General features: G+C 39.7%; 1 protein-coding gene across 4 annotated transcripts in view; it reads left to right on the top strand.

Annotated features, from left to right (window-relative positions):
* The window catches only part of SHQ1 (SHQ1, H/ACA ribonucleoprotein assembly factor), a 55,302-nt gene extending 35,330 nt beyond the window's left edge, over positions 1-19,972 (top strand). For all 4 annotated transcript variants that reach the window (XM_075052839.1, XM_075052837.1, XM_075052836.1 and 1 more), the window contains exon 12: positions 18,386-19,972. In XM_075052839.1, coding sequence (XP_074908940.1) covers positions 18,386-19,034 — 649 coding nt within the window. In that variant the 3' untranslated portion in view covers positions 19,035-19,972. The remainder of the gene's footprint in view (positions 1-18,385) is intronic.
* The last annotated feature ends 5,875 nt before the right edge of the window (positions 19,973-25,847 follow it).

Genomic DNA, 25,847 nt, shown 5'->3' on the forward strand with positions numbered 1-25,847 from the left:
TCTGGGAGCTGTAGGTTTAGAAAAAAAAGTTTGGCGTAGGCAAAAATGTAATGGATATATCAAATGGTAGTAAGCATACAGCCCCATTCCAGATTAAGCCTCCAGGAGAGGAACGCCATTGGTAGGTACTAGCTTTTAAATATTCAATGTGGAAACAAAAACCTTATGGCCAACAGTGTGTCAATAGATGATTGCACATTTGTTTTGAGATCATAGTTTGGCTGTGGCTAAATTAGATGAATAAGTGAATGTGCCGCTGGGCTGGCAAAACATGATTTATTTTAAGCACAATGTATCTGGAATTGGAAATTATTAAGCTGCTGAATAAAACACGTGCAGGTGGCTAATAGTCAATTGGGTATGGTGAGTACAAGCTAGTTCTTTAATTCTAATGATTTTTATTTTTTTCCCAGTAGATTCCTAGAAGTCTCAGACAATGCAAGATACTAGCAAGTGTAGCTAAAAGTTCATCTTCCTGTTTGCAACTTATACCTAGTTTTACCTGCTTTCTATGTTTCTAGTATTTCTCTTTGAGCTGCTTGTGAAGTTATTATTAATAATTTAATCTATTGTATAAAGTGGCATGTAAAATCCTTTTAACATTAGGTTTTGAAGAAGGGGAGCGTGTTGCTCAGCAAAACTTAGCAGAAAAGAGGGAAAAGTAAATGTTAACCTGGGTAACAAAAGCTAGACAAAGACCTATGGAGGCAGCTTGTAGTAAATCTCGGCAGGTGGTGTCAACATTTATGTTGAAAAGCCAGATGCAGCCAGATGGAAAATTGCATCTTTAACCCCTGAGGTCATAATGACATGTCATCACTTCATTTGATCCCCCTGCTAAGTGAGCTTATCATCCACCCTGCTGTCACTTCTGTTATTACTTTCATTTCCATAATAAAATTAAATTTAATTTGTCTGGTTTGCATGCTTTTTTCTCTTTAGGTCAGAGCTTTTACAAACCACTATGATACATATGGCAGCCTCTCCAAGGTGAAGTTATAACTGAATTTGTATTATAAGTATGAGCTTTTCTCCATCTTTCATGGCTTACTTTGAGCAGAAGGAGATGAGGGAGGGGAGAAGGAGCTTTGGGGAAACCACTGGTTGTCTGATAGCTGCAATATGGACTGCCATGACCAGGGGAATCTAGGTGTGGGTTTGTTGCAGGAGAGCTTTTTCCCTTCTGCCAGAGGTGAGTTAAGTGTCTGTGACCCCATAGGAGTTGTGTTCTTTATAGAAGTCAGACTAGTTTACCCACTGACTCTTGCTGTGCTGAGGTTCCTTCGTGTAGCCTGATGTCTTTCTCTAGTGTTTTTTAGTTCCCTTTGTGCCAGTCTCTTTTCACATCACTTCTTGTTGTCCACTGTTGTACATATGTGCCTTCTGGTAGCTTGGCCGCATGATGCCTGCTGGCCATAACATGGCTGGCTAGGTGGAGGGCTGAACAACTTCCTATGAGTCCTTGTCCAGGCAAGCAGTTAGGTGCATACTGTTCTGAATCCCTGCATGAGAGAACGATGTCTACCTAACATTTAAATACATGTTTAGTTTTAAACATGTACCACTTCAGTATCAGTAAATGTATATTTTCTGTGTTCCTGAGTTGGAGGTGAAGGTGTTAGTGTTTGTGGCAGTTTTCCACGGGTTAGTATACTCTACTTACGCACAGTTGTATAGTTGTATACTTCTCAGAGTTTTATGGGTGTGAGGAATGCAGGAGAATAAGGTGTTTGATCCCATGTAATTTGTATTATATTTTTCATTATCACTATTTTTCTACTTTTTACCTTACCATCTCACCTTTCATTCATGATCTTTTCTATTGCAAAAAATTATAAAGTCATTATTTTTGTTGTGTATTATAGTAGCTTCAACTCTTGCAGTAAAGGACATCTGTATGTTAAGAGAGATGAGCTGTTAAATTGCCTCAGTGAGTCCTGTGGAACTGTATATGCAACTTGATTTGTTATACCAGTATATAGGCCACTTTAGTGTATGCATGCTCTGTAGTCGCACTTTTGTGTATATGTGCTCTGCAACCTAAGACAAATGTGATCTTGCTAATTTTGGTGACTGTAGGTGTAACATGCCAGTTCAAGCATGGGCTATTTGCCTTAAAGTAAAAAACAGGATTTCTGGTGGCATTTATACAGTCTCTATAGAAGCTGCTATCTTTATTGGAACTAACTAAATTAAAGCTAAGTCAGATATTCCTAAACATGTTACATTTGCTTCTCCTGATTTGTAGGTGAGACATACCCTGAAAGATAGGCTAGCTTCATAGGTCTGTTTTCCTTTTCATCTCTTTGTTATAATCGAAACCTAGTCGTTGTTACAACATAATTGCCTAGTTTGAAGCCAGCAGGGAGCTGTTGCTTTATGTGCAGGGTGTGAAGTTCTCTAAATAAATGTAGGATTAATTGCATTCACAGCATGTCATTGAGGTGATGAGATTGACTGTGATTGTTCAGCCCCCCTTTACTTTTCCCTAGGTTTTCTGAATTACTGTTTTAATCAATATAGTGTGATGTGGGCCTGAAGTGTTAAGGCCTGATGTTGCAAAGGCATTAAGGAGCCCAGGTCTTCTAGAAAAAATATAAGATCTGTGAGGCTTAGGCTTTTTACTGCCTGTGTCACATTGGATTGTAGAGTACACAAGGGAGTAAGGAACTCAACCTTCAGCATCGTAGTTTCAGTCCGTTGCATTGGTTAAAGTTTGGTAGAGGGAAGATTTCTTTATGTTCTTTCTGACCTTTTTCATGGCTTTAACTGACTTGTAAAATAAATTTTTAAAGTTATTATCTCTATATTTGCAAAACAGACCAGGTTTGAATGTGTAAGACTGCTTTTCAAAGCATACATTTGATAATCAGGGTAGTGCTGATAGTTTGATTCCTGTTGTGCCCATTTGAACACAGTGTACTACACTGAATCTTCAAAAGCTTCTCTTTGGTTCATATGAGTATTTGCATAGCTGTATAGATCTATTATTAATTTACATTAAGTTCTCTCCTCTATAGAGCATCTTATTTAGGTTCCTTGTATCTTGTTACACATACCAGCTCACCCATGCCCTATGCTGTGCTTGCATGTAGGGCAAAAAGCATCTGAGAACAGGTCATGTATTACAGCCTTCATGAAAGAATTACCTTAAGCTTTTGCTAGATTTGGGAAAATGTTTTGTAACATATAACATCTTTAAGCTTCTGTAGTCAAATATTGTGATCTTTAGATGAATGTAAATAGAATTTTAACATTTATTCCAATTGTATGTTAAAATCATTTGTGAAACTGGTCATCTATCTGCAAACTTAGGAAATTTGATCCAGTTATTACTTGTTAAGATCTGGAAAACTTTGAAAAGTGTTTTGAAGTATGTAGAAACTATTTTGATTGTGCCATTTTTGCAGCTGTTTCTTCTTGGCATTTTTTGTTTTCTTTAGTGGTTTAGGGTTTTGTAAAGCTCAAAATACTTGAATAGAGGAAAACCAGGCTTTTAAAAATCTTTTGGTGTTTGCTTTTTTGCTGCTTGTAGGGTTGATATTCATGAAGTCCTATTCACTCTTTGTGGCATTGCCATGTTCCTAGGAATGACTCAACTATAACATCTGAAACTCGGGACTGTACTGCTAAATGAGGGGTGAATAGAATAACTCCTGTTAACTGTGCACCTCTAGTATGAAAATATTAAGTTCAGACAGGAGGATTCAGGAACAAAACTATCCTAAAAGGTTTTCAAATGGTGCACTACTAACATGTTAGTTTATTCAATTTTCGATCTGTAATAAGGGGAGGAGGGAATGTATTAACAGATAAGAAAAATTAATCAGTGCTTTAAAGCATTCTCAAATGTTAGAGGAATATGCTAATTTTCAGCTGTTAACCTGTTGGATTCAGCAGCCGTGATTCAGAAGAACAAAGGCATAAGCAGTGATATATTCTGGATGAAAATCCTGCTTCTTGGCTCTGTGGGATTAAACTGATTCGTACAGCATGTTTAAAGCACTTCAAACAGTTAAAAACTTAGGAAGAATACACCTCATAGTATTGTATTTTATGTGCATTACAGTTTCACGGTCAGCTGTACTCTGCTTTGGCTGTACTTTAGGTTTTACTTTACCTTCATTGCTGCCCATGTTAACCTTAGCTTAGTGAAGGCTGCAGTAATTTCAGGTCTGATAAAAACTCCAGTATTCAAAGTAGGTGGTGCAGAGAAAAGCCAAATTGCTTTCACGTTGCTTGCTGCTTTGAAAGCAGCCTTGCCATTAGCATATGCTTTTAGCGTATGTTCTGATATAGCCAGTTATGTTATTTATCAGATAGTGTAACAACCCTATTGCCACCGTTGCAAAATCCCTTATTTTGATCTATTTTGTAGTTAGAGGATTATATTTTTCACTGTACTTCTTTAATAGTATTGTCATTTTGGATACATTGAAGCCATTTAATTCCCTGCCCTCTGCCCCCTGCAAAACAAAACAGCTTGTTGGATTTTGGAGTTTGAAGGCTATTCTTTCCTTTGCTATTTCAGCTTAATAAGAGCCATAGAGGTACAAGGGATAAACAGAAAAATCTTGGTGTTGCTTGTGATCACACCTTTTCCGTGAACACAGTAAGAAAGCTGTGTTTTATCTGGTCACACAGGCTTCACCCTTATTGTCCTGTGATGACTTGCTATAGTAGCTCATGACTACAATCCCCAATTATTGTAATTCCTTCTTAGGAGGCTTTACAAGCTGGCATTACCACTGCTGGCAGCTAGTTCAGCATGCAGCACTAAATTTGCTTACTGCTTTGAGTAATCATGCTGCATTAGGTTTGCTTTTCATTTACTTGTTTGGTGGCCTGTAGTGGTGTGTTAACTTTCAGATGTCCCAGCTGGTTTTTGAGCTTTTACCAATAATGGGAGCGGCCACTTCCAATGGTCTCTTTGCAGGCTCTTTGAGGTTCATTTTATGCTTATTTCAGTTTACATACCACCAACAGTAGGTGTTACTAATGTGTCAGTGTTCTAGGAAATACTGGAAAATGGGGAAAAAAAAAAACCCAAAACAACTGGGAAAACACAGGTAGGTTTTTGTTGCTTTATAAAAAGTTAAGACCCTCCATTGTTTTCGGAGTTTTTGTCCGAGTACTGTCCAGTATCTTTAAAAAAATCTGTAAGAAAATACAGTATATGTCTTTTTAGATAAAAATTTTTGGTGACATTAAATGTTATTTATTTAAAGGTAGGAAATGAATTGCACACACTGACCCAGATTGGCAGTATGTGCTTATTTGAACAACGTGCATTTTAATACTATCACATATAAGATGGCACATTCACAATAAAAGATTGTAGATTGTAGTTATGGATTGGAGAATATAAGCCATTTGAGGGTAGCAGCTCCAGAAAAATGGGTTGGGTTGTGCTTGAGAACAGTTTAAACCTGAGCACCTATTTATCTCTGAGGAGGTAAGAGCGTGAGTACAATCTTCAGCTGAAGCAGCAGAGTAGTATCATTTAGGAGAAGGAAGTGGCATGACCTTGGAATGCATCATTTGTGCAACTGTGCTAAAACACAGACTAATTCTAGTGTCTATTCAAAAAGATGTTGAAAAATGGAGAGAATTAGGGGAAGAAAGATTCCATGAATGTACATGTCTGAACAACATATGTTATGGTGGGAGACTGAATAAACTCAGTAGTTTGTTGGTGACAAAGCTGAAGGTTGATTTGGACTTTTCTGCAAGTATGATGGGACAGAGATTTCAGTTTTTAGCCATTGTGTAGTATAACAAAAAAGGATTAAAAATAAAATCCATCTAGTGGAACAGGAAACAGGAAAAATTCAGACAGCAGTAAGTTTTCACATTTTTCTAGTAAAGAGTAATTACGAGTTGGCTCATTCTCCCTAGGTTGTTGGGTAATTCTGTACTGTCTTGTTTCCGTCAAGATAGCATAACTCAAAAAAATACCTTGTGGTTCAAGCATTAGCTATGGGTCCAAGTGCAGAAAGTATTTGAGATTCTGTGCAATTTATTATGCTACTAAAACAGCCTTTTCTAGTCTTACAAGAAGAAATGCTATTATTTTCCTGAAAACTTGGATAAGGGTTTACCAATTTATCAAAGAGTACATTGACTGTTGGTGCCTGAATTTGGTAGAGAACCCAGATTTTTTTATTTTCATCCCAAGTCATCTGCTTTTAAGCCTTAGATCACAGTTCTTTGATTTAAAAATAGTAACTAATAATTTGCAAGCACATTATATATGTCTCCTCTTTCACTGTTTTGATGCATGTTTTTAATACAGTTTCTTTTTGTTTACTGTCATCCTGAGCTGCCATGCCTCTCATTAAATGTTGCATCTTATTTAAGGCCTGAGCTGTCACTTCAAGTGTCTGTAAAGCAGTAGGTGCACCTAGAGCACTTTGTAAATAACAATACCCAAGTAATGTAATATACTGACTTATGAGGCTTAAAGCAAAACACTGTTTGCCCTGAAGGCTGAAAAAGGTGATAGACAGGTGGATGTAATAGCAGAAATTCCCCTTTATATATGTTTTAGCAAGCCCTGTAAAACATGGATTTTTAAACAAGGGATTTAATATCTCCTCCCAGCTGCTAGCTGCAGTTTCCTTTGATGTTTTTCCTCTCCTTTCCTCTGTTGTTTTTTTCTATTTATTCCATCACTTTTCTATAGCTCATATTCCTTCAGGCTGTGTCTGAATGCACCTTGCTGTGGGTAGAGGAGGCAAAGAAGAAAGCCATTTTTTTTCTCCCTCAGGCTACTGCTTTGATTTTCCAAAGTTGTTGGGAGGCAGTTCCTATCTGCCTACAGAAGGGTCAGGGATCTGTGTCATGTCTTTTCACTCAGCACATCTCAGGCTGACTCTTCTTCTGTTTTGACTAGGGGAAGGATGAGCTTGTGTAGTTGTTGCCTTTCTAAGCCGGCGGAGTGTGCAGCTGTGATCAAAGTGGGAAGCTGATCTGCAGGCTGATAATGTCTTCCTGTTTTGTTTCCAACCCCATCAGTAACTAGCTTGGTCCCTTCCACCTACCCGTGCCCCTTGCAGTGATTGCACCATAAATCTCAAGACGGAACAGAGGTAGAATGAGAAAAGAAAAAATGTTGAATGAGATGATAATTTAGTCTTTGGCCTAATGCCCACTCCCCACTATTCCCTGGGGATTCCTTCTTGCAAGAACTGGGCAGTGTGGGCCAGCTACGTGATGCTGGATGCATGGCCTGCAAGTTTCCCTGTCGCGGTCACGAAGCCAGATCTGCAGCCAGTTCAGTGGGGTGTGTTGGTATTATTATCATTATTAATTATTATTTTTCATAAGAGGCATGATCACACTCTAGAGCATCTGATACCAAGTGCCTTGCAAACACAACGGGGGGGGGGGCGGGGGGGGAGAGGATGGGAGCAGGTTGTTCAGTTTAGGCCCTTGCAAAAATCTGCTTTCCTGATAGGAATTTGCAAGATGCTCAGATTTGGTGTCTTTTTATGTATAGATTGTGTGAGTTGAAAATGGACTGTGAGTGGGTAGGCTACAGGTGGTGTTTTCCTTTCATGTGTTAAGGGTGTCAGTCGGAAGCAATGGAGCAGTGTCAAAGTTAAAACTCCGATTGAGCTAAGTAGGACTTTTGTTGTTTGGTGGATAAATTCCATTGTAAAGTGCTAGGATCATGTTGAAGTCATGTACTTGTAATGGTGCCTTTAAGCCTGTCCATTGTCATTGTTATTATTTTTGTAATACATAACTTTAGTAGCATTATCCTGACACTGAAATTCACATATTCTGCACTGCTTTGTGTGAGTTCCTTTCATTCCCATATTGTAATACAAATTGCATAATTTACAGTGTAGGAGTGCTATCTCCTAGATCACCAGCGGTGATGGTGAAGACCAAGTTCCAGATAATGGCAGTTAAGAAATTTGAGGGAGACGGGGCTAATGTAGAACAATTGTCAGTGTTCCGTTTCTCTAATACAGCCAATACTTACTATCACATTATAAAATCTGTTCCTTTCTCTGCATCTCTTTTGTGGTGAGTTATCTGTTCATCTTTCATTATTTGTATTTATCATATATAGCTTTGGAAGCTGTGCCATTGTTAGATGTTTGGACTGGCTGCAACTTACTGAAGCTGTTTTGGCAACGCTCAGCTGCTTCTAAGCTCAGTCAAAGTATTGTTAAAACATATAAATACTGTTTAGTTTCTTTTTATAGTCCAGTATTAATTCTAAGTCTGTTTTCTCTTATGAATATTTTCATCTACGTAAGTAGGCTGTACTTGATTTCTTTTATAATCCATGAAATGTTTGGTTTCAACTTACCAAAAAGACCAAGTAGTGAAAGTAAGATCTTATATTGGAAAGCTTCATCTATTTAAAATATTTATAAATGTAAAGTTCAGCTCATGCAGTATTTAGATTCATTATGAAAGGAGCACTATGGAATTTCAGAATAAATATGGAGGGAAAGTCACTTGAAATATTCAGACTTATTAACATAAAAGAAGTCACTTAAATTGAAATGATGGTGTTATGTTTTATATTTGATTTATAGTTAACAAACTGTAACACTTTAAGCTATGTAGATAGCAGTTCATGTTTACAAGACTGCAAGCTGGATTGCAGTGTAAGTATATCACTCTCGTAGTTTCAGAATTCATGTATGCCCTTTGAAAGCCAGAATTTAAAGATGAAACCATTTTATGTTCCCCTTAAACCTACTGGATTCTTCCACATCAGCCATTGTTTACGGTACAGCACTGCTTTCTGTCACCTGAAGATAAGTGGTGGGTTTCTCTTGTCAAAAGTAGTCTCTTTATGCTGGATTTCTGCTCTTCTAATCCTGTCAATTTAAAGTGGTGGCATCTTGCTTACAGGGAGATGTATTTTCCAGATCCCTTTTTTATAGTGTGGCTTTCCTATATTTAAGATAAAGATTTGGTGTGCAGTGAATGCTTTTCTGGTCTCCAATTTGTCTGATGCCTACAAGGGAGGGAGGAAAAAAAAATAATTCTATAAACTTCCTACAAACCCAAGCCTTGTGCCCTAATCTCTTTGCTACATCCTTTGACACCTCCACCAGGCAAGAGGCAGCATATGCAGTAGCTGGTCTTAGCACTGATCGTCTGGTTGGTATGCGCATGCCATGGCCTCCTACCAAACCAATACTCGATGGCTGTGTTCTGCCAGCCTTTTCTCATGAGGGTCATTATTTATACCTCTGCTTATTTTCATGAAATAAGTAGGAATTTAAAGATCTTCTTTAAACTCTAGTTGCTCTTAAATTTGATTGAAGTTGCCTGGTGTTTCCAAGAGTTGTTAGAAAGGAAATAATTAACAATAAGTATAGACATGGACAGTATAACTGTGTAAACCCAAGTTATTTAGGCTAAAAATCAGAATCCATCCTCTTGAGAAATGGAAAGAATGAGTTCTTTCCTGCAATTGCATAAAATATCTTGAATAGACTGAGCACGTTTTATTTTAGCAGCTGCCTTTTCATAAGGAAGAGTAGAAATTAAGCACTCTTTAGTGCTGTGTTGTGGAGATGGCTTGGTTTTTTCCTGTGAAGACAGTGGTTAATCTAGTACTAAATCATGTGACGAATGTTGTGTTGTTTCTGTTGTGTTTACACTCATCTTTCTTTTGCTGCAGATAATATAGAAGATTAGTTAAAGTTTAGGTCAATTTTTACCTGAGTCCTGAAGAAAATGGTCCTGTTTCTCCTTCACTAACATGCTAAATTCTGCTTTGTTTTTATATTATCTTCTGTACTCATTGATCAGAGCTAATGAGATTTTAATGGAATTATTTATTGGCTCTGCCTCTTACTATAAAAATGTATAATAAACTAAGTATGTGAAACTATTGAATGGTGCCGTTTGTGTTTATCTCGCTGACTGTTAATTGTACTACCTATTCTGTGATTCTTCCAGATACCGTAAGCCAGGTAGGGTTATGATGAGCTAACCAGCTAATAAATGCTGGAAAGTTATTTAGTAAATGTTGAATATTCATCTTTCTGCTTAACTGATACAATAAGGAATTTTGTGGATAGAGGTGCCATTTTTGAAAAGAGAAGCAAAATAGGTTTTAGACTTTTCTGTTCATTAGGAACCTATGGTATTTTCTGTGTGTGGTGCAAGTATAAAATAATATTATCTGTGTTCTTCTGAATGGGGGCCTTTTGTTTCCATTAAAGGGTTGCCCTGTGGTTCAGGTGCTGTGTGTATTTTCTTTTCCACTTCATGCCTTAAACTTCATGGCAGTATTGTTATGCTTTGTAATCTTTAGCCATGTTTCACTGTAGAGAACAGTTGTGTTCCCAGAGCTGGATGAAATAAAATCTGTGCATAGTTTCCCCAAGCTTGTGGGGAATTGGGGTAAAAGCGTGTATAAGGTACTTTGCAATAAAAACGGTGTAGTTAGGTTCGTTCTCATTGTTTGTAATACAACAGTGTGTACAGATAGGCAAAGTGGTTGTCACTATGTGTTAACATTTACCAAGACGATGGGCTTTCTGCTATGAATTTCTTTCAGAACTTTGTTCACTGATTCTGAGCTTGCTTTTTAAAAGTATTTCACTATGGTTGAAGGTCATTGACTAGTGAGTGTATAACTTGAAGCACTCGTTAGGAATAACCTTGAAAGTGAAATAAAAAATGGTGAAATATGACATCTCGTATAAAACACATGCTAAAAAGTGTAATTGAGTCTTAGTCTCTTATCTCAAGGCTGATTCTGGGGCTCATGTTCTTTTGTAACCCATGACTTCTAAAAAGAGTAGTATCGGCAAATGGATGGTGTTTAGTGTGATGAGTTTCTTATTATTGCAGCTAAATGTCCATTTGTAAGGATCCTTTTCCTAAACTGGAGGATTTTTTTGTTACCTAATCTCATTGTTTGACCATTTATGCTTTTTTTGTCCATGTTGACTTTAGATGTTTCTACATTAATGAAGTCTGCTTTTGCATTCAACACCATCATCGTTGTCACTTCTGTGTTTTACCAGTCAGGGTTGATCAAACCTGACTCTTTCATGTCTTGAATATTTTATTAAAATCAAATTGTCTTTCAGTTCTGCATCATAAGAATTAAATCTTTTTTTTTTTTTCTTTCTAGCTGTTTGAAATTAAGTGTAGAGGGATGTTTGACTTTTGTTAGTTGCCTTTCTGAGGGAGGCATGCTGCTGTTGGCTTAAAGCCCTGAAATTTAAGTTATGTTACAGCAATTCAAGAGTATGTGTCTCTCCCTGACTTTAACCTCCACGCCTGGGTCTCAGAATATGCTGTTTCAGTGACTTATGGTGTTGCCTAGCAGGGTGGTCTCAGTTATCAGCTTCAAGAGACTTTCCACAAAGATCAGCAGTTTGGTTGCTCAAGCTGCTGTGCAGGACTAGCTGCCATCTGAATTTTAGATTGAAGAACAATTTATTTTCTTCCTGAGTATATGTAAGAATAGTTGGATGCTTTGTCAGCTGTGTCATTCATGTATGAGCTTACTTTCTTATCTTTTGATATCATGTTTGGCTGTAACTTGTTGAGCCTTCTGCTTCAAGAGAGCTTAAGCAGTAGACTTACTGCCATAGGGATATTAATTTCATTAAGATCATGATAGAGTTTCTGCGGGAAGTTAATGTTCACATTATCAAGGGACTGAACGTTGAACAGTGTCTTTTCATACCCCTTGTGTCTGGACAGATAAGGCTTGGGCTGGAAGACAGTGATGGATGGAATCCAGCAAGAACCATTCTGGGCAGGGGAAAAATAAGATGATCTGAAGGGTCTGGAGAGTCTGGCCCTTTTGCAGGTGCCCTTTTGTTCACCAGTGACAGTCCATGCAGAAACATCAGTTACATCCTATTGAGCCTGTCCTCAACCAGTCTTGTTGGGAAGGCAGAAAATTTCATTATCTCTTACAGTTTAACTGACATTTCAAAGTCTTGAAGATACTAAATTCACACATCCTCTGCATCTGAACTGCTGAGGCTCTACTTTCAATAATATCTGGTGATGTCTGAGTTAATATTAACTCTAGAATTGTCTTAATACTTACGATGCCTCTGGCTAAAAGAATAATTGTGGGAAATTGTAAGCAATGCTGCCAGGTATGTAATTTGGAACACATTTAAAGTTACTCATGGCTGGTTGTATTGCTTGTTATCTTATCTGTTTTATCTAAGAAAGAGGGTGTCTATGAAACTTTCTCTCCTAAGTCTGAGTTTTGCCAGGCCTTGTTGAGAAACGTAGTTTAAATATAGACTGACACTTTCTCCTTAAACTTGGTAGCTTCTCATACAGTAAATGTATAAAATTAAGGCAGTTGGGAATACCTTGTGATCCAGCCTTTTGCTTGATGCAACGACTTTACTGTTGGATCCTATGTGTTCTGACCTCCTGCTGAGTGGAGGTAAGTTAAATAACTGCCCTTTTTTTATTTGTCAGCCCTGCTGACTGGCACAGCATGCTGCTAGGTTGTATTTGAATGCATCTCAAGGAATTGTAGGCCTACCAGGGCATGGCTGCTTGGCAATGAGACAGGCCTGTTTTTGTATTTGGTGGAACCTACGACACTGCAAAGGCACGTCTACACTTGAAATACCTACTGTTTCTTTGAGACTTGTTTATCTTGCCTGTAAGGCTTAAAGATAATTAATGTGAAGTGGTTTATGTTTAAAACAGGGCTTGTCAGCCCTGTAGAGCCAAGTTAGAGCACTGCTAGCATGGAGGACCGATTCCCATTGTAACACAGTGAATAGGCCCTAACCACACTTGAACAACGTAATGTAACGAGATTTTAGTTGGTTCCAAGATTAGTTAGGTTCCAGCTTGGGTCCAAGACCAGTTAGGTCACATTCAAATACTAGGTTGCTAACCAAAGCTGTTGTCAATGGTTTTGATACACAGGTTCCCATGCTTTGTTGCTGTTGTGTTCTGCTTGGGCACGAACAGCTCAATCTGTCATGACAGCACTTGTGCACTGTACGGTGACTTGATTGTGATTGAGCCGGGGTAGATAATAAGAAAGTTCTGTTGTGTTTTGCCATGTCTTACACCTAGTTTACACTGTGTACTTCAGCAAAGTGGATGTTTGTGAAATGCAAAGCCAAACTTACAAGGCAGTAGAAACAATCCTTCTATTGTTTACAAAAACAAAAGCAAGCTAGAGCTTGTGCCTGTGTAGGAAAAGTCACTTTTCATTCCATAGTGAAATGTTACTGACTCCTGCTTTGAAAGGCTGTGCTGCCGGTTTGACTATTTACTCCCATGTTTGCAAATACTCTGTACAGTGTTTTAGATATGTAACTCCCATGCCGTGATCGAGTATGCAGTGCCACCCGCCATACAGAATGAGGAGCAGAAAGCTGATTTTCATATTTTTAAGTTCTCTTTGAGTTGTTTGTTTGGTTTTTTTTTTAACATAACTAAACTGCTAAAGCAAGAGGATTGGATGTAAGGCAAGTACCAGGCAGATGGAAAGGCCTGGCTCATTAACACTTTTTCTTTAAACCTTTTCCTTTTGTTAGTGCTATTGCTGAGTGATGGACATTTTATACAGAAGCATAGTAGAGGATTTTGTGGCTGGATATATCCCACAAGTCCTGCATTTATTTTTTACTTTCTGTGGCTAGGTTGAATTTTGTCTTTCCAGCTTATGTTAAATCTTCCTTGGAAACAATCAAATCCCTAATGTATGTCTTCTTTGAGACGTTTTTCTCATAGCTCTGTGTTCTGGAGATAACAGCTGTCTTGATTCATCAGATCCTAGTGCCCTCTTTACTCCTTGGAACAGAAGGTAGAACCGGAGCTCGTAGGAGCTTTTAGTCTTTAACTGGAGAAATTGTGTCCTGTTTCCCTCCCACCCTGGCTGCTGCTTGTGTCTCAGCACTGCAGTCAGTCCCCATCACCATCACTTCTCTTCATGCTGCCACAGGTGGGCTTTGCGGTAAACCTGTAATGATTTCCCTTTCCTGTTGCCATAATCCTCTTCCCCCCCCCCCCCCCCGCCTTGTTTTACCCATCTCCCTTTATTTGCTAAATCTCCTTTGATTCTTTGTTCTTTTCACCCCAGTTTTACTCTTTTATAATTTGAGATCTGTGGAACAAGATTTTTTTCTTCTAGCACATGGAGAAACTCTCCTGCTGCCTAGACAAGGATTACAGTAGTTCTGTCTTGAAATTTTAATTCCGGACTACATGGACAAGACCTGAGATGCCTCTGTTGTTATCTGTTCCTCAAAGCTATACATTAAACAAAACATGCATCTGATCAATTTAACCTGTAATTAAACATTTTCCTTAAGCAACTGACATCTTGATAACTAATAATTATCATGTGTAGCACCTTTAAAGCCTATTATGCATGTTTATGTAAGAATGTTATTACCATAATAATAAGATATCATTACCGCAAATGTGCATACTGAATGAGCATGTCGTAAAGTAATCATGCGATTCCATTAATCATACTTGAAAAATTAAAGTATTTGCTGTCTAATCTCTAAAACACTACTCAAAAGATTTTGGAAACAGCAGGACCTGTTTACTGCAAGTCTCTAATACATGATATCTCATTTCTGGTGTCTCATTTTTGTTTCCTGAATTGTTGCTTATCTTTCAGCTAGGGAAATCATTAACTCAGACACCCACGGTCTCCCACTGAAAGCATTTCCATGCTCTGATTTTTATGCTGTTTGCCTTATTTTTTGTCCAGGCAGTGCTGTCACCTTTTCTTAAGGCTGATGTGAAATGCACTCCTGAAACTTAGTTCTCCTTGAAATTAGATAATTGCCTTAAACAAAATGGACTGATAGCTAACTGTAATTCTGTTAGTCCCTTGCACAAGGGGAGGGGGGGAAGCTATTCTTCAAGTGCCGTTTGTTGTTTTTTTTTTTTCTTTTAATGGAGGTTTGGAAAGTTGGGAGAGTGGAGTTTTCTGCTTTTATGTATAAATTTGTCAAGAGTGTGACAGTTTTGAGTTTGTTTCTCATATTGAAATGTCAAGCTCTGTAGGCTATCCATTTTTTTTTTTTTTCTGGAAGAGACTTGATGACCAGAGTGAAAGTTGGGAAGAAATTTAGCCTACTAAGAAATCTGAGTAACTGAAAAGAGACCTTTTGCATGCTGTTTATATCAAATACCTGATGTGGCTAAGAGCTTAAAAAAAAATAGTAAAATAATCTTCTAGGGTTTTTAATGATTTATTAGAAGATTCCTATTGTGGTTAGCCTAACATGATCTTTGGGGCATAGATGGCGCAGAGAGAAAGAAGGTTGTGCAGGTCTGTATGGAGTCTGCACCCCTTCCCCTTTCCTGAAACGTGCTGGTTGGGAGTTCATGGGTTGTGTCCTTGTGCGTGGTGTTGGCAATTGCACTGCTCCATGGGACCACTGTGTGAGAGCTGAAGTAAGGCAGTTGAAGAGGTTAAGAGGATAGATGGAATTGCTGGCCTTTTGCAGGCATTTACTCATCCAAGCAGAGTACCCATTTGTGCTGTTATTGTTAGATGGGAAGAGCGAGCTGTTTAATCAATGACTTTTTTTCTTGTAATTTTTTGTAAAGATAAAAAGCATGTCCTCCCTCAGTAGTTCTATCAAAACTTTTGGGAAAAAGGACTAAGTGTGAAACTTGAAGCCACAGTTGTTTTATGATATCAGTTATTGTCATTATTTTGTAGTGTATTTTGATCACGCAGAAGGAATTAACCCAAGGTTTTCAGACTGAGAATGCCTTTTGCAGTTTTACAGTTGTCCAGTAGGATGGACGTTTGTAGCTGTCAGGCACTGGGTTTTTCATTCATTCTCTTGGAACTCATTGATAAAAATGCATTTGTGTATAGAGTGACCAAACGCTGCTTTAAAGAGGCCATTTTTTATCTGTCAGTAGTCTATATCTAATTTAGTAACACAATGCGTGTTGAGTCGGATGAGTGTACCACTGTGTATTTTCTTCCTTAACACTTGGCATTAAGTAATCTGGAGCACAGTGAAGTATTTATTAATGCCAAAGAGTACATGATACCATACATCTCCTTAATACTCGATTCAGTTATGTGACATGGTTCTGTATCTAATGTGTTAACTGCATTATAAGAGAACAGTGAAAGAAGAGGAGAGGATTTTAAGGGAGTGATTTCAAGGACTGAGAGTATCCAGCAGGAAAAATATGCATGAAAAATTAGAACAGCGGAAATAGGAAAAAGCCAAAAAATACATATAGGATTAGGAAACAAAGTGACAGATGTGATAGAAGAGATGTGAGGACAAAGAGGACTTTCAAAATTGATTTTCTATCTATAAAGGCAGTAGTAAAACAGGTAGGTGAGACTGAGGTAGCTGGAGCTGAAGATGTATCACCAGAGGAAATTGTTGTGCCTACAGTTAGTTGCTTGTGGCTGTCAATGAAATTGAAAGGAACTACATATAAAATGGGTACAAGACAGTGTTCTCTGTCACAAGGCACATTTAGCTTTTGGAGCTCATTGTATTGTTGCGGACAGTAGGCAGTAGGACAGGAAAAAGGATTGTACCTTCATATTAACAACTCTCACAGGGGAAGGGGGCACATGCACACACATACATATGTATAGTTAGAAGGAAGGAAAGAGGCTGTTTCAAAAGCAAAGCAGAATGCTTTCTGAAAGGGATATAAACTCTTGTGACTCGGGATATAAACCAGCTTCTCACCAGTATGTTCAGGAAGCAGATTTCCCTGCAAGCCAGTTATTCTGTTGCCACCTACCTGCAAGGCTTCATGAACCTTTCTATGTATCACTTGGCTTCTTTTTCTTTCTTTTTACCTATGAAGCAGGGAGAATGCTTTCTTTGTTCCCAGTTAGGTTGGGAAAAATCTCAAATCCTCCATAACTTTTCAAGAAAAATTCAAGTTCTTGACAAAAATAAAATGGACATATAACTCCAAAAAGAAAAAATTAGAATAGTGTTAAGTAAGCAGCTTTTTAAAATTTGGTACCCGTTTTTATAGTGGAGGCTGCTAGGATAATGTGATTTCATTCTTAGCTTTAGATTTAAAAATCATAGGAATATAAATTGTTCTTTATTGCTTCAGTTACTTCTGGAAAACACTTATTTCTTAGTTTTCTAGTCTATGAGTTGAACTAAGGATGTTTACTATGTTTTATTCCAAGTTCAGCTTTTAAATGGTGCGCTGTCTCTGTGTAAAACATGTAAGAAGCTACATTGAATTTCCCTTCCCCCACTTTTAAATACAATTCCTTTAGGAGAAAAAAAAATGGAAGCATCTATGTTATACTGAGTAATTATGCCCCCTGGGAAATAGAATATAAAGATCTTTAAAATCATTCAACTGAGAGAACAAGCACTTTAACTTTTGCCTCGCAGGAGTCATGTATTACATTATCAGCTACTTGCTCCAGTGTCAGTGTGTCATGCCTTGCAGGTTAGCAGGTTTGGCAGAGGAAATGAAACCCAGTCAGTTACTGCAGGATTTATAGTAGACCTGCTGTTGCAGGAAGTGGTGAAAAGTTGATTGATAGTCTGAGGCAAAACTCTACAACAAGAAACAGGATGTATGTTTGTTATTTTATACCCGTTTTCCCCTCTGCCACCCTCCCCCCCCCCCAGTTCAAGGCGCACTCTTATTTTTTGGTTTCTCTATTTATAAATAAATCCATGATGCAGTTTTCTGGTAGAGCATGTGCTGACTTCAAAACACTTGAGGAAATGAATATGGCTGTACCAAAGATTTGAAGCTGACATAGCATGCCTGCTTTGTTAGAGGTGTTTACCTAAATGGTCCTGATACTTCTGTTGAATTACATTTCATCTGAGTTACAAGTGAAAGGTAAAGCACATCTACAGACAGAGTATTGAACATCTCCTGCTATCATGGGTGTACCAAGCTAGCTGTGAAAGGAGAAGAATATATCACTGAGATGGACCTGATCAGCTATGTTCTATCGGTTCATCTGCATTTAACAGGCATATCTGGAAGGGTGGTAAAACAGAATGGTTTTGCTGCATATAAACTTAATCCAGCAAGCCACATACTGCAGAGTTCACTGCTAAAGACAGCAATCCTGAAAAGGTTTGTTCTGAAATCTGTTTTCCCTTACTGTGCACTGCTGAAACATCAAAGAAGCAGTATCTTTTCTGAAAGTGTCACCGAAGACTTTTGGTAGGATATTTTCTAGCCTTGTGGGAAAAGTTACCCAAAACAATAGTAATTATGAATACTTCTGAATTTTTTTTTTCCCCATAGCATCTACTTTTACACTTCTAATTGAAGAAGAAAGTTGTTTGCAAACCAAATGAATAGTAGAAATGTTTAAGGTTTGTGTTCTCATTATCAAATGGGAGTTCTGTTTGTAAAGTTAAATAATATATCTTGTTCTTTGTTATAGGTCAAAAAAGTTGGCTGCGCTCTCTGAATCCTTGCAGAAAACCACACTAGCTAAGTCCCACATAGGATTTGAACTAGAAGAGCTGGAAGCAGCAGCAGTGCTGGTACAAGAGGAAGAGAGCATGTTAAAAGCTGCTGGCACAGTTTCCAAGCAACAGCTGCCTTCCTCTGAGTCGGAGACAAGTGACTCTGAAGAATCAAGCGGTACTTCATCATCTGAGACAGAAGGCTCTGATTCAGCTGAGCGAGAGTCCTCAACCAGTGAAGATGGGAAAATAAATTCTTTACAAGGCATGCTTCAAGAGGAGAGGACAGCTCCACTTATTGACTGTAATGGATTAAGGCATGGCACAAACTCTTCGACGTTTGAGGTTAGTGATGAAAAATCAAAGGTTTCTTTGCAATCTCCGACTCTTCCTGGAAAATTGATAGAAGAATTAGAAAAGCAAATGCACACTGCAATTAGACTTTCAGAACAGCCTGAAGGATTGGCTACTGCAAGCTGCATTTTACAGGAACAAGAAGAAAACTGTGTATCTGAGCCTGACAGATTTTCAAAAGATACTACTGGGAAGGGAAATTTCTTGGAGGTGTCTTCAGAGACAAACCCATTGCTTTTTCTTCGCAGCATAAATGAAGATGAAGACTAAAGGACCGTGTTAGAACATGGTGTGACCCACTAGCAACACAGCTCATTGCTATAATGAGGTGTTCCCAAGGCTATCCTGAGCTGCAGAAAGAAGTTGATATTTTTATTCTTTGTTGTGTTGACAGTTTGGAGGACAAGACTGCTTTGAAAAGAATTGATAAGACTGTATGATAGATACCCTCATAGTTAGATTCTTATTTTTCCTCTCTGATTCAACAGAGTCTTAGATTCAATCTCTGCATGTGTGAATGTGTAATGTCAGTAAACTTCTAGAAACAGTTTTCATTAAGCTTATTCGGTAGTAGAATGATGTCCTAATCAAATATAACTGAAATGAGTTGTAGCATCATTTTAGTTATCTTTAGCTGTTGGGATTTACTTGAAAAATATCCTCCGTATGTTTGTATAAACTTGTTTATGACATTTTGCTGCATTTTTAAAGTTTTAAAATGTTTTATAGCTAACCACTTCAAAAATAACGGTTGTAACTTTAAAAGTCTAAATAGTGCTGACAAATTATTTTAAAATATATAAATATTTTCTATTTTTTGTACAAAATAAAAGCATTTGCTTTGTCATCAGTACAGGATAGAAGGGTTATAGCTTGTATTTCTGCAGTTCTTACGTAAGTTATTTCAGCAGTTTTGTCACATATTTATTCTTTTGTGCTGTTTTTGAAATGTTTCCACATGTGGAGATTACTGTTGCTCTTTAAAGAACAGAAATCCTAATTATTTCTTACTTTTTTCTGCATATGCTCTTAATATCGCCACAATAACGTTAACCAAAATGAAGAAACGACGTGGTACAGCGATCTCGAGTATACGACTGAAAGCAAACCTGTGCTGTCTGGACCTGGCTTTGTCTGTCACATAGCTTTGGCCAACTCATTTGCTCCTTTTTGTTGTTATAACTTTAAAATAATACAATCAGTCAATATATTTTGTGCTAATTTCTGTTAACTGTAGGTAGGTTCTTGAAATCAGGTGGCTACTGCAAATTATATGCTGCTATTCAATCTCTACAAAAGGGTTTGGGAGGGAGGTGGGGTGGGACATGGACCACCAGGTTTGGTTCAGCAGTCTGACAAAACCTTATTCATGCCTCTGGAGGAGCAAGCCATGATTATTTTTTAACCTTTTTACTATTAAAAAGTCTATAAAAATACTAAGCTTAAAGACTTACTCTTCACCAATGCTACACCCTGCTGGAAATCAGCAGGCTAGCTCTGTTCATGTGCTGACTCCTGTTCAGTAAGAAGTGCAACACTGATCTGCCAATATTTCTTATGTTCTTAAATACCTACCGGTTGCTTAATCAGTCTCTGTGTTCTGTTCCCCAGGGGAGGAACCTTTCCCATCTTGCATGTCAGTGAGTACTTACTCTTCTAAATGCTAGCAATAAAATCTACACTGTAGCTGCAATTATGCAGCATATGTCTGAGAGAGAAGAAATACGCTTAAGAAGAAAAAAAGTAACCCTACTCCCTCTCTCCCCAAATTACAGGTATGAACTCTGAAACTTCCTTCAACTAAACATGGGCTGGAGAAGGCTGAATTAGGAAATACTCACTGTGAAAATTGATAGGTATTTGTAGTACCCCATGTCTTCAGCTCTTCCCCACCCCACTTTTTTTCTTCTCCATTCTCCCGTTTTGTGGCAGAGGAGAATGTTTCTCTTTTTCCAACAGACCTGTTTACTTACTTGCAGGGCCTTGCTGCCTCTTCTGGAGTGAGGACCTCTTTAGTTCATCTTTTTGTTCTTTCCTCTGAGTGCCTAAAAGCATGGTTTCTTAAAGCTATTTGTGAGCCTTTTCCATCTGTCTGCGTGAATCCAGTTTGGGTGTAAATATCTGCAGTGTCTATACAGTGTGATGCCACAATAAATGCCGGATGAGAACATGGCACGTACACAGATGTTAACTCCTGGATAAGTTTGATGTCACTGATGTCCTCACCTTTGAGACCCTGCGTGGTTGAGCTCTGTTTCTGCCTCTGAAAACGTACTGGTGCCTGCTTACTTCCCACAGGTCTGCGGTGTGCTGTTGTTCCTTCTGCTTCTGTCCTGCAATTCCTCCGCATGTCTGCACTTGGGGAAATGTGCTGTGCTGTACCCTGAGGCCCATTCCCACATTTCTTCCCCTTTTTGTCCAATATTGACGTTCATCATTGCCTTTTTGCAAAACTCTTATATTTACTGGTTGTGGAGCTGATAATGAATTGTGACTGTTATATATTGATTGATAGCAAATTTATGTGACCTTTGTAGTGGTGGGGTGAGAAGTTTTTCCACATTGGGTGATAAAATTTCACATGTGGCTGCATTATCCAGCACACCCAGAGTGCTCAGGGTGAGCAATGTCTGGATGAAAGAGAAGCCTTGCTTCTCCAAAAAGAACACAGAGATGCTTCTTTTAGAAAAGTGGAGCTCTGTAACCTTGTTTAGCCAAAACTAAGGATTGCCGAATCCATGAACCACAAACACTTGGGAAAAACAAAAAAACCCTAAACCCCACCACCACACCCACCCCTCAATCCTGTAAGCTGCTGTGGGTTCTGAAAGAAGTGAGTGAACTCCAAAAAGGAGTCAAATTTATGTAGAGGAGCTATTTGGATGAATCCATAGGAATTGTTCTTATGCAGGTTTTTCAGGCTGGAAATGGGTTGATATATGAGGAACTCAATACATTTGTAGTCCATTTTTTTGGTTTTAAAATTCTCCTTGTTTCTAGTGCCCTCCCCTCCCATCCACCCAAGCTTATTTGTAGCACAGCCAATACTTTGTTTTAAGGCATTTGTTGCTCATCATCGTAATCAGTCAGAAGAGAAAAGAACTGCAGTGTCTGGACAAAATCCCTACTGAAAATAAGTTTGAATATGAGCTAAGCTTGGAAGAGCTGTGGCATTTTGCTGGAGGAGGGGAAAGTGGTTGTCTGAGGTGTGCAGAGCGTTCTGGGGGAGAGATTAAATGGAGTTAGAAATATAATTTGTTCAATGTTTGCTATTAATCAGTTAACTTAGCCTAAATCTCTGATACTAAGTAGAGCATTTTGTCCTGACCTTATTTTGTGGGAGTGGTGCAGAGCTCCCCTGAAGTCAACTAAGGCGGCCGTGGGAAAATGGCTCCGGTTAAAGTCCTGACACTTCGCTGCCACAGTAGACTCTTGTTGGGGCAGCACCGACCTCCGTTCTTGCCCAGACCCAAGCGAAGGTCAGGTCTCATTCCCAGCCCCACATCTTAGCGGAGATGTTTGTGAGCTGTCCTTGCAGAAAGCTGATCTTCCCGAGGAGAATGGCAGCAGCCTGGATTCTTGCCTGAGGCCCCGGGAGAGTCTGTTCTCCATCCTGGCTGCTGCCTGGAGTGCTGTTCTTGCCAGGGATAGCAGGAGAGGGATCTGCAGGCCCTCGTGCGTATGTGCTAGCCCTGCTGTCTTGAGCTGCCTGAGTGTAACAGAGCCTTGGTAAATGAGAACAAAGGCAAATCTGGTGCTCTTAAGCCTTGGCTCTGCTGCTTGGCAGGACTACGGGGGCAACACGGGGTGTGTGTGTGGAGAGGGGGGGAGTCCTTTGCATTCAGGATTTGGCTCTGAAAGGAGATGCAGTCATGTTAGACAGGGAGACACGTGTTCACGTAGTGCTTTAAGAATAAGGTGTTAAAAGCAACAGGTGAAATACTGGAAACAATCAGCAGAGAAACAAAACTTTTTTTTTGTCCTTGTCCATGGGGACAGTGTCACCCACAGGACATTGCCACCTTTTCATTTCTTTCCCCAAAGAAAAAAATCAGTGCTGGATTGATTAAATAATTGATTTCTCTCCCCGCCCCCATCTTTTTTTAATTCCAGCCAGCTTTCTGAAAAGTTTTGTAAAGGCCTTGCTCTATATCAAAAGAAGAAAGCATCGATTAGACTTGATGTACTACAGTAAATGACAAACATGGCAAAGAAATTGATTCATAGCACTGGAGTGAAGGGGCCAGGCAACCCTCTGCCGTTGACACAGCTGAATATTGTCAAAGCCTAAGCTGACTGTCTCAAGGCTGGAGAAAACAAACAGGGAAACACATGTCAAACAGATAAATAGCTCTGCTGTTTAGAGCTCTCCATGGAGGCCATTTGTCTCCAAGATAAGGAAGAATGCACTCCAGAGCTGTGAGAAGATAAGCTGGGAGAACAAAATGAATATGGAATTGCTATAGTCGTACTTGAGCGTTTACACGCAGAGCAAATACAGTACCCCCACCCCGGGGGTCTCTACGGTGAGCAGGGTGCACTACCCAGGGAAATGTCTGAAGTGAACTTGCAGACTTTTCTTAAATGTTTCAGCAGTGGATGATGTTTACACCTTTATAGCATACAAACAAATGGTATTGGTGTCAGTTGTCTTCACAAGTCACTAATTTTAAAGTCTTTTCTGAGCCTGTCGTGGATCTGTTTCTCTCCTTTTTAGTGGTAAGTGGGCTGCAGCCTGTGGTTATGTGGGCATGTGTGAGGCATGATTTTGCATTGACACAATAAATTTGGGTATGTAGTATTGTGGTACCCATAAATCATACTATTTTTATATTCTTGGGTTTTGGAGAAGCAACAGTACCATTTTCACAAGTCCTGCATTTGGAGACCTGACTTAGATTGTATCTGAAATGTGTTTGGTAATGTTGGTTTGCATTTCATTAAACCTTTTCTCATACCCAGAAGCCACAATGCAATTGAGCGCAGTTGGCGGCATTTTGGAGGATGCTTGAGGACAAGAACTGAAGCTGCGTCCCTTAGGTGAAGACTAAGATGTTGGCAGAGCTCCCCGAAGGACAGCTTCCTTTAGTAGGGTAGTGCTGGTTAGTGATTAGCATGGAAAAGAACAGAAAGTTTCAGGTTTATAAACTAGCAAGGTCAGCCAGGTGGTAACCTCATTAACCAGTAACCCCAGGAGCTCAGTGGCCAGTCCCTCTCTTCGCTGTTGATGTCCTGAGTGACTTTGCAAATCATTTTCCCCGGTTTCACAGAGGTACTGGGCCTGACTTGGGAAGATCCAGACTTTGGAAGAGGAATGCAGAAATATAGTAAAAAGGATTAAAGCTCAAATCTGATAGTGGAGACATCTTTCTCTGCTACTGACTTGGGCTGAGCAAGGCCAAGAGGCTAAAGTCTACAATTTCTGATGTATTCTTAAATATCTTTCTGTGTATCAGTATCCGAGTGTCTGACTCAAGGCCATTGGTGCTGTGGGAGCTGCGGTTCTCGCCCACACCAGGTGGAATCACTGCTCCTCTAAATCCCTGAAAACTAGGCAAACCCGGCCAAAATTAGATGCCAGAAACCTCGTAAAGAAAAAAAACAAAAAACAAAAGGTTGTGTCTGAAGGCTTGGCTCTCTGTTCCACTGTGTATGTATACCTCTGTAAAACAGACCTCTTAGCCCCCTGCTCAGGGGGATCTCTGAGGTCTCATCACCACTTGAACAATACTTTGGTGGTTGTCTTCTGGAGAGGTCCTGTTCTCAGGCAATCCCTGAGCATAGCCTTGCTTCGAGTCAGTAAACCAGGATAAAACCCACTGTGCGTGTGCGAGACTGTTTCTAGCACTGGAAACAGATCCCTGGTGGTTCCTCTTGGCAGGCAGATCACCTCTGAAGAGCCCAGAAATGCAATAGCCTCTCTCGCTCTCATCAGTGATTTGGCTTGCACCATTCTTCTCCGTGCATGACCCCGCTTCCAGCGCAGAGCCCCCCTTCTCGTCTGCTAAGTTGCTCTTGGAGGTCCCATCTCCGTACATCCCTCCCCTCATCACCTTGCCTGTTTGCAGGGCACTTGCCGGCAGCACGCCTGCTTTTAGGTCGATATATTTTATTTTCCATGCCTCTGTTCTGCCACTCGGATATGGGGAGACCGCACCATCTCCTGCCTTTCGCAAGGTGGGAGCTGCGGGGGCTGAAGAAGGAAAGGAGAGAAGCTGCTGGGCAGGGAGGACGGAGCCAGCATTGACCTTAAACAAAACCGTGCCTGGGGAGCGACGGGAGGAGAAAGTTCAGCAGCGGGTTCTGTCAGGAGACAGCAGCTGTGTGCGCTTGGCCTCTGCCACGCGAGCTTTGGCTTTCCATGAAGGGCAGGGAGGGCTGCTGCTGGCAACAAGGATTTTGCAACCTTCAGTTGTGCTTTTCTGTCTGGAGTCAGTGGGAGGGTGAATGGCAGTAAGCATCGTTCTCTGATTATGGATGTGTGAGAGATTTGGGAGTATAACTCATAAATGGTAATGAGATGTTTAAGGCATAAATCAACTGCATATCAAGATGAGAACAAACTCCCCTCAGCTGTACTCCACACAGTCCAGGTAGTGACCTGATTGCAGCACCCTACTTGCCAGGGCTGTAATTACTTTTCGTCTCGTGTCCGCAATTTTTGGCAATTACGCAGAAATATCCCATTTCCTGTGGTAAATAAATTGGGATTCATGTTTTGCCTCGATGTAACTCCTCCTTCTCTAATATGCTGCATTGTCCATTGATTTGCCTAATTATGTGTATTACAACTGCATAAGGCGCTGGGTAGCAGCAGGGGTCCGTTCTGTGGAGAGGAGGAGGGTGATTGCTCCATCTGTTCCGCCGAGCTGCCGGGAGAAGCATCGGGGAGTGAAGTGGGAAATGGAGGGAAGGAATTACCATTTAGTGCAGGTGCCTCTGGAAGGGGAATCCCACTGCCAGGTGCTGGCAGGCAGCTCTCCTGAGCTCCTTGCGCGCTTAATTACCCTATAGCGAGACTTCCCATCTCAAATTAGAGCAGGCAATTGCAACTGAAGTCTTGAAACAAAATGGGGAGTGTAG

This window comes from Buteo buteo, chromosome 21 (genome assembly GCF_964188355.1).
Source record: "Buteo buteo chromosome 21, bButBut1.hap1.1, whole genome shotgun sequence".
In the NCBI taxonomy this organism is placed as follows: Eukaryota; Metazoa; Chordata; class Aves; order Accipitriformes; family Accipitridae; genus Buteo; species Buteo buteo.